Source organism: Gallus gallus, chromosome 12, assembly GCF_016699485.2.
Source record: "Gallus gallus isolate bGalGal1 chromosome 12, bGalGal1.mat.broiler.GRCg7b, whole genome shotgun sequence".
In the NCBI taxonomy this organism is placed as follows: domain Eukaryota; kingdom Metazoa; phylum Chordata; class Aves; order Galliformes; family Phasianidae; genus Gallus; species Gallus gallus.
Genome location: NC_052543.1, coordinates 860341 through 869913, shown reverse-complemented (window position 1 = coordinate 869913; position 9573 = coordinate 860341). Strand labels below are relative to the sequence as shown.

General features: G+C 40.2%; 1 protein-coding gene across 6 annotated transcripts in view; it reads left to right on the top strand.

Moving 5' to 3' along the window:
- NEK4 (NIMA related kinase 4) overlaps positions 1-9573 on the top strand; it is a 39038-nt gene that overhangs the window by 21585 nt on the left and 7880 nt on the right. For 2 of the 6 annotated variants that reach the window (XM_040646421.2, XM_004944383.5), the window contains exons 1-7: positions 356-608; positions 3806-4072; positions 5115-5312; positions 6102-6209; positions 6822-6976; positions 7662-7803; positions 8745-9170. In XM_040646421.2, coding sequence (XP_040502355.1) covers positions 552-608; positions 3806-4072; positions 5115-5312; positions 6102-6209; positions 6822-6976; positions 7662-7803; positions 8745-9170 — 1353 coding nt within the window. In that variant the 5' untranslated portion in view covers positions 356-551. Of the gene's footprint in view, positions 1-355; positions 645-3805; positions 4073-5114; positions 5313-6101; positions 6210-6821; positions 6977-7661; positions 7804-8744; positions 9171-9573 lie in introns of those variants that run through there. The other 4 variants (XM_414252.8, XM_004944382.5, XM_046900196.1 and 1 more) reach the window with 3 other exon arrangements.

Genomic DNA, 9573 nt, shown 5'->3' with positions numbered 1-9573 from the left:
TCCCTGCGTGTTCTGTGGGAGTTTTATTTCCCTTCCCTTTCCCCTGCTCTGAGACATTTTCTGTTCTCCCTGCAGCCAGCTTTATGAGGCTTGGCAGGAACACGGGTCAAGAAGACAAGGAGCTCCTTTTAAACCAGGCTAGAGCTTTTTTAAGCAACTCTTTGCTGTCTGAAGGTGACACTTTGCTCAGCAGCTGCGAACAGCCCGGGCTTCCTTCACACCACACAGGCGGCACCCCGGGTACCATCAGACACTGTTTTTGAGGGGACAGCTGTGTTTCTCGTGATGGCAGCGGCACTGGCCTTCACACCCCCCTCAGGCGTCTTGCCCGTTCCTAACATGGCCGCTTCACCCGTTTCCAAGATGGCGGCGCAGAGCTCGCACCATAGAGACGCAAGGCGGGCCGCTCTGAGCGTCGCGCACTCTGTGGCAGTGGGGAGCTGAGGGCATCTCTATGGCAGCGGCCGCCGCGCTGCCGGGCGGGCTGCCCCGGGTGGCGGCAGCCGCCGCCGGGAGCTGAGGGAGCACGCCGCGGCGCTGGCGGCGAGAGGATGCCCCTGGCCGCCTACTGCTTCCTGCGGGCTGTGGGCAAGGGCAGCTACGGGGAGGTGAGCCTGGTGCGGCACCGGCAGGACAGCAAGCAGGTAGCGAGGGGCTGAGGCGGCCGCGGTCCGGGGTGAGGGGAGCGGGTCGGCCGTGGCTGGCTGTGGGGGCCCGGACCTGCGGTGGGGCCCTGGAGGCGGCCCGGGGCCCGGTGCTGGGAGCAGACACGGCCTCCTTCTCCGCAGAGAGACAAAGCCCTGCGTGGCTGTGCTGGCAGCACATGTGCCCTGCAGGCCCGTTAACCACGGTGTGCAGTCCAGTGTCCTGCTAACCTTGATGTCCTAAAAGTAAACAGCACTGGGACGGGACCATCCACCATACTCAGGTCCTTAGATTTCACCTCTTTCTATGCTGATCATTAGCATTGGCAAGAATCTTGATTCCTTATCATTTCTGTTTTAACTTAATATTTGATGTATTGGCCTGTGTCTTATCTCTTGCCAGCTTTTATAAGCAGTTTTTCTGTAGCAGGACGAGCAAGATTTTTGATTGTCAAATAATAGGTAGCCCCGCCAGGGGGGATGCAATACAGAATCAGTTGCTCACCAATTTGAGTGAATTGATTGGAGACATCAGGATTGGAGGCTGCCTGGGCTGTAGTGACACTAGCTCTCCATCCCCAGGTGTAGGCCATCAGGAAAGGAAAGCAAGAGTCCGGCATGGCTGAACCGGGACAAACCAGACAGCAAGAAGAAAATGCACAGGCAGTAGAAGCAGGGGCAGGTACCATGGGAGTATAGGGATGCTGCTAGGCTGTGCAGGGATGTAGTGAAGAAGGCCAGGGTTCAATTAGTCTTCAACTAGTTCAGCTGGTCTTGGTAAGGAGTGCCAAGAGGAACGAGAAAGGCCTGTACCTTAATTAGAAAAGATTAGTCCAAGAAGGCATACCTCCACTAGTGAGTAATACAGGCAGTAATATCTTGGCTGGTAACAACAGACAAGGATAAGGGTGAGGTACTCAACAACTTTTTTTGCATCAGTCACTGGCGACTACTCTTCACACAGCCCTTGAGGGATTGTTTTGGATGGTGGGGACGTGGGAGTCCTCAGGGCGGGAGAAGTCATGGATCTGTTGTAGCGTGTCCAGAGGAGGGCCACAGAAATGATCCAAGGGATGGAAGCCCTCCCTACGAGGACAGGCTGAGAGCTGGGGCTGTGCAGCATGGAGAAGAGAAGACTGCGGGGAGACCTGGGGGCGGCCTGTCAGTATCTAATGGGGCTGTAAGAAAGGACAGACTCTTTAGCAGGGTCTGTTCTGACAGAACAGGGAGAAATGGTTTCAAACTGAAAGAGGGAGATTTAAATTGAGTATAAGGAAGAGTTTTTTACAGTAAGTGTGATGAGGCACAGGTTGCCCATAGAGGTGATGTGCTCTGGAGACATTCAAGACCAGGCTGGACAGGTCAAGTTGTAGATATACCTGTTCACTGCAGGGCAGTTGGATCAGATGGCCTGTAATGGTCCTTTCCAACTAAAAGGATTCTATGATTGTAGTTGATTAGGCATATAGAACACGGTAGCTACAGTATTTCTATTTTTCAAATGCAAGTGATGCTGCACAGTTCTGTTATATTTTCCATGGGAGCTCTGTGTCACTGGTTATAAAAACTGAGAAGCTTTTCTAATATCCTGCAGACTTTTGAAACACAAAACCATGTTCAAAGTTGTGATGTACTATTCCTTTCTGCATCGCTGATTCCTGGTGTATACTGGGGGTAGTTTTCCTCAACACCAATTAAATGTGCTGAATGAAATTAATAGGGCCAGCCTGGGAATTAGATAACTGAACAATTGCCAAGGACAGTGAAATTGAGTAAGGATTGTTCTAAATGGTTTTGAATGAAAAACTCTCAGGTAAGAGTGGAGTCAGATGTGTGCCTCAACATGGCTCTTCCATGGAAATCTGCTTCCGTAGAAGTGATTGCCACAAAATTTACATCACTGAGGGACTCAGTCCACCATTGCTGCTGTGTATGATGAGCACGTGCTCCATATGTGCTCCATGTTTTCTTGTCTTGTTTGGCTTCAGTGATATTTTTCCTAAAATCTGAAATTCTTTAGGAAATATGTTTGATGTGGTATATATGAGAGAGAATAACAGCTTTCAAATGTAGCTTTAAAAAAAAATTAAATTTATACTAACAGTAGATCAGATTTAGAATATGGACCAGAGATCTTTTGGCTTTCAGTATGACCAAGAGGCTCTGCTTCACTCAGATTCATTTCTTCTTGCATAAGCTTAAACCTGCGTATATAGAGCCTCGTAACTGCAGCAGATATGTTTCAGGGCAAGGTTAAAGATGTTTTTGAAGGAGTGTAAATGACATCTGCTTTCAGCTTTTGGGGAAAGTACTTTTGGCAGCCCTCCAACTGCATCTCTGCTTGCACCGTTTCTTTCCCGGTGGAAGAAATTCTCTACTTCCATGGCTAACTGCTTTGTAGGCTTTTTGTACAAAACAATCCTAATTCAGTTCTGTCTTACAGCTCTGCTGCCAAGTGCTAGTTTTTTGTTTGGTTGTTTTTCTTAGTGCTGTTTGTTTTGCTTTTAAGAAAAGGATTATCAGACCTAAAAAACTTAGCTACATTATTTTGTGCATTCAGAAGTTCAGCTCTTTTAGATATTTCCTGTGGATATGAAATGTGGAATCCAAGCTTTGAAATAGAGATTTTTATCAACTTCTTAAAAATTTTATTTTCAAAGTATCATCTATATTCAGGTGAATTTTATGCTAAACATTCATTGTTGTTTTTCTGATACAACTACGTGCTTTCCTTAGTGCTATATTATTTATTTATTATATAAATATTACTATCAAAATAACCCCTTTAGAAGTAACTGTGATGCACTGTAAGACATTTCTGGCTTAAGAGATTAATGATAAGCATGTTTCTAAATGAGAAGAAAAAGATAATAAATGTGAACATAGTCAAAAGAAAGCAAAGTGCCCCAGAATTCCTGTGCAGTGTCATTCAGGTAGACTAATAAAATAGCTACACCTGTTTCCCTTCCTCCCTTCCCTTCTTCCCTTCTTCTCAGCATAATTATCTGTGTGGTATATGACTGCTGAGAAATTGCTATTTCCATATAGAAGAACGTATGGAGATTTCCATTACTGCATTTCATTTGGATTTGGGTTATTTCCTAGAGCTTCTATGTAGTAACTTTCTTTTCTAATGATATACCTTAAAATTCCTCTTACAGTATGTCATCAAAAAGTTAAACCTTAAGCATGCTTCCAGCCGAGAGAGGAAGGCAGCGGAGCAAGAGGCACAGCTGTTATCCCAGCTGAAACACCCCAACATAGTCGCCTACAGAGAATCCTGGCAGGGGGAAGATGGGCTGCTGTATATCGTTATGGGCTTCTGTGAAGGAGGAGACCTGTATCACAGACTCAAAGAGCAGAAGGGCAAACTCCTGCCAGAAAATCAGGTGGTAGAATGGTTTGTCCAGATTGCCATGGCATTGCAGGTAAAATAAAATGTAACTTTGTCATTTTAAAATAGAATTTTAATTTGCTTCTTTCTGTCTTTAGAATTCCGTAGTTAGGCTATGGATTTTGAAATCCAGTTTGGCTGGGTTGGCATCTGAGTACAGTGGTTATCAGTTCCATTAATGACCTGTTGCAGGTCACTGCAGTCAAACTAACTTACTATTTTAGATAGGATTTTGCTATCACTTCGCGTGTGTGTGTATTTTTATATATACATCTCTGTCACAGTAGACAGTGGTAACTTCCAAGGTGTCTGTAGTCTGAAATGCTTCTGTGGTTTGACTTTTTGGATCAGACTTAAAGAGTGTAGCTGTTGTTCTGTTTTCTTTAAAAGAAAAGGCTTTTTTTCTGAAGCATTTCATTTTCTGTGGTTTGCTGTTTTTTAAATGGTAAGCTTAAACTGCTAATTCATAATTTTCTTAATTATAATCCGACTCTGCTGGCATCAGAGATTATCAAACTTTAAAAATTATTACTATGGTAATAAAGACAAGGTAGAAATATTAACACTGAGAATTAAGAATTTTCTGTCCTGCTCCTTAAAAGTTGCCTCCTGTGGCCAGATATACACAAGTACATGTGTATGCACAGCCATGCCTGTTCTTGCTAATTGGAAGCCTCCTCTTTTGCCCATTATTTAGACAAACTGCGTATTGCATTTTCCACCAAAAGTTTTAACTAAAGACTAAGATCTGTCTGGCAGGAAATGGAGCATTCAGAAGTGAGTTAGTCTGAGCACAGTCCTACATTTTTATTTCTTCTTTTCTGCTGGCTTGTTAAAGCCACATGGGAGATTTCGGTAAAGCAATACCAAGTTTTGGGGCTGTATCTGTATTATTATGTTAATATACTAATGCTGTCTTCAGCAGTGATAAATCATTTTTATTAGATAATGGTATGTGTGTCTTTGCTGTGTTTCCATTTCCCTCCTTTGACCTGTGTTGCATGATTTTACTTCTCATGGAGAACCAGTTGTGTTACTTAACTCAGTTTATGTTTTTTTTTTTCTTCCCCTCCCAGTATTTACATGAAAAACACATTCTTCACAGAGATCTTAAAACTCAAAATGTTTTTCTGACAAGAACAAATATAATCAAAGTGGGTGACCTGGGAATAGCCAGAGTGTTGGAAAACCAGTGTGACATGGCCAGCACTCTCATAGGCACTCCATACTACATGAGCCCTGAGCTCTTTTCTAACAAACCCTACAACTACAAGGTACAGTAAGTTGATGCAAACGTCGTTTCTGCTTTGCTAAGCAACTTGTTTTGTTTGCCTGAGAACATTACAATCTTATGCATTATTTTTAATTAATTACTCTTTAATGTCACAAAAGATAAAAGAAAAAATGAGATATTGGCCAACACCTTTATGGAACTGTTTGCTGCAGTGGATGAGAATTAACAGCATGTGATAAGTTATCACAAATCAGATGTTCATCAGGCTACCTGTACCTATTGTAGCATGCCAAAATAAACAAAGATTTTGGTCTATGTTATGTAGCTGTGCTTTCTAAATGTATTATGTATGAGACAGAATGCTTCATACTAAACTGTAACATAAAAGGAAAAAAATAGAGAAATGAGCAGCGTCTCTGAATTTAAAATAAAAGAAAGTAAGATAATTGTGCTCTTATGTTCCACATGCTGAAAACCATGGGGAACATCAATTTGGGTGTCTATAAGCAAAAACTAAGGGAAACTGTTCTTATGAAAAATAAAAAGATTTTCTTTCTCTGGTTAGAACCAATTAATAAATTAAAGGAAAAAAGACACCCTACAAACTGCAACTTTTACATTTATTTTCAGAATCCACCTGGTTAAGGTTGGGAGAAAATAGTAAATCAACATTAAGAGTGAAACTGAGGCCAAAAGTTTGCAGTGCATTTTGATCTCAATTCATTTATTGTGATTATAAGCCTCTTGGAAAGCATATGACTAAGTCCAGAGATAAAGTTTCTGCCTTTAATACAAAGCTTTTCAAACCTTTTTCTTCCCCTTTTTTCAGTCTGATGTGTGGGCTTTAGGCTGCTGCGTTTATGAAATGGCCACACTGAAACACGCCTTTAATGCTAAAGACATGAACTCTTTGGTTTATCGAATTATTGAAGGAAAGGTAAAAACATTTATGTTTTTCTTGTTTTTCTTTGCTAACTTGAGGTAACCATTTTCTATCAGAAGATATGCAGGGTTTATAAGTATCTGGCACGTTACGTGCGTCGTCATGTCTGTTTGTAAGGTTGGTATTTTCTGGTAACTCATATAGAACAGCAGACTCAGGAAGTTTGTTTTTAGATATTGCTTGGGATTTCTTATTACCTTTATGTACAACACTGTACTGATTAATTTTCAAGGTTTCAAGATAAGTCACTTTTTTCATTTGCTTCTGAATTATACATTGTGCAAAGAATTCCATCACTGTTAGTCATTTTCCTGTTATATCTAACCTAAGTGTCTTATTTGCGTTGCTGTATGATGAAGTTAAAACAGATTTATTATATTTAAATCTCTTAAACCTATTCACAGAATTTCAACTTCAGTAGTAATTAAAAACAATAACAAAAATCGACAGGCAAAACACAGTTAAGCACTTGGAAAAAGCATCGTGTGAATAGTTGGACTGTTTTTTGTACAAAGTACTTAGCTTGAATTTGACTGTTATGTATTAATGATTTTTCAATCTGCTATGTTGACGATAAATAATATCAGACTTCCATTCCTGTTACAGCTGCCACCCATGCCGAAGGATTACAGTCCGCAGTTGGTAGAAATAATACAAACTATGCTCAGTAAAAGACCTGAGCAAAGGCCTAGTGTGAAAAGCATACTGAGACAGCCATATATCAAGCACCAAATTTCGCTGTTTTTGGAAGCCACAAAAATGTAAGATTTTCACTTGAGTAATTGCAAAACATTCATGTTACTTTCATCTTTGCTTACGGCTTTTCCTATTTTGTTTTTGTAGCAGGATAACATTAGTTCTGCTGTGTGCTGTTGTAAAACCTGCAAACACATTAGTTGCCTTAGAGTCTTTGAGAAATAGGAGAGCTAGAATGAAAACCAGTTGGCTTTGTTTGTTTGTTTTGTTTTTTGCAAAGGCAGATTAAATTATGCAACAGTTAGAACTGATCAGCTTATTCAGAGTAAAGAAATGAGAAACTCCAATATTTTCAAGGAAACACTGGGATTTGCACATTATGCCATATGGTTCATTGAGGCCATTTATCAGCTGGGGATTGTATATGCAATTTCTTTTTAGTATTCACTGATACAATTGTTTTTCTTTGTTAAGTTAGGTCAGTTACTTTACTGCTCCTAGATAAGGGTGGTTTTGGTGCTGTGCAGAACAAACGTACTTTGCTGCCAGAGTCTAAATAGTGATTTTAAGCTCCTTTTATAGAGAGGAAAATGAGAATATTATGTACAGTCTGTTGAAAAAGCCCACTATTGTGTATTCTCTGTTATCTGTGCAGTGGATTTTTTTTTTTAATTCATAGAATCTAAAGAAATATCTTAAGGTCTTGTAGCCAATGATTGAGCAACCCCTTTTTTTTTTTTTTCCTAACAGGAAAGCAGCCAAAAGTCATAAGAAAATGGCGGGTTCTAAACTTAAAGATTCTTCTTCTGTGGTCCCAGTGAAGAATGAATCTCATAACAAGAACGTTATACCCCCAGATAGTTCCTCTGAGCAAGGGAGGAAATGCAGAGTTGTAAGATACATCTTTCTTCCTCTTCTCCTGCACGCTGAAAATCAACTTGCTTTTCCTAGGAAAAATACTATATTTTACATTAACTGCCTTGAGCATTGGTGAGAACATAGATTCCTAGTGGTGTGTAAAACTTAAGTTAATGAAGGAATGGTGTTTAGGTTAATAATGGAAGTAATTAAAAAGCTATGGGTCACTAAAACTAATTGTACTGCCTTAACTATAAGATGTTAACTAAATAACATCCAATTTTCTACTCGTGGGCCACTATATGAATTACTTCTATGTAAATGTGCATTTGAATTTGCGGACTCGCCCTTTGTGTGAAGCATATTTATATACAAGTATTTCTACACTTCTCATGGAGTATTTGAGGTAAAATATTTTTCAGATATTTGATGACAAGTGGTAGTCATTTTTGGTGATATGATTCTGATGGGCAAAATTAATTATTGTTATACCACAGAACTGTTTATTATTCTAGTTCTTTCCAGTGGTTAAAATGAGTTGTATCAAGTGATTAATCTTGTATGTGGTTGTTTGTTTGTTTGTGTTCTGAAATTAGTCTGCTATCATGGGCTTAAGCTTTCAGAGCTGAAATATTAAATGTATGTGGTGGAGTAGCTCTTGGAGAATTGCTGGTACTCATTGGCTTCTCTCTCATGGAAGTGCCAAGGGTTTACAACTTTTCTTTCATGGTAGCAGTGAAAGTGGGTGAGCAGTACATGTATACATCCCTGCCTGAAATATGTAATCTGCAAATACAGTCAGTATCTCTTCTAGAACGTGGGTTGTTTCATTTTTGAAGCTCTTAATCTGTTTTCATAATTTCATTACACTTTATGAACTCTGGTATGTTAACAGTCTTCCTCAGGTGCTTGGAATATTCTTTCATAAGTGCATAATATCAAGAATTTGTTGTTTCTCTTGTTTTGTTATTCTAGAATGAGGAAGACTGCGCCATCAAATATAAAGCCAGCAAGTTTTGTCCATTGGAGAAACCAGCTGTTGAGCTGAATACAAAACCATGCAGTAATGATTTGAACAACCTGGGAGGCTCCTTAGCTACAATTAGTGGAGTGAATATTGATATCTTACCATATGAAAAGAGAAACTTTGGAAGTGAAAAGAGTAGCAGTAAACATATTCCAGAGAGTAATAAAGCAAAGTATGTGAATGCTTCAGGGAATTCTGAAATAATATCCAGTAATCCACCGATGAAAACCGATGGACTACAGAAAAAGACAAAGCAAGCTTTTGAAGGGGGAAGTGTTGAGTCTAAGCACTCATCTGTTGATGCTGTGGAAGATGATGATGACACTTTGAAACTCCTGCAGCCTGCATCAAAAGACCAAAAGCAAACTGATGTGGTAATGCATTTGTGCTTACGTAGACTTTGAAATAGGTATAACTAATAGACACGTCTTAAAACTTAGAGAGCTGCTGCTCGTATTTGTTTGCTACCCAAGCAGGATTCTGATGATGGCATTATTGAGTTGCTCTAAATAGCTGGGAGTCTTGGCTTCAGATTTGCAAATGCTGTGTGGTGGGGGATTTCAGATGATGGTAATACTGCTTCTGTAGGGAACTAGAATCTTCAAGCCAAGAAGAGAGATGGCAAGAATAGTTTTAGGACATCTTTGTTCTGAATAGGCCTGGCTAATCTGTTGGGTTGGTCCTGATTTGGATAGGTGACTGACTAATAGCAAATGGAATAGACAGCCAATCAAGTGGGGCTCAGAGATTCATTTCTCTTCCATTCTTGACTATTTA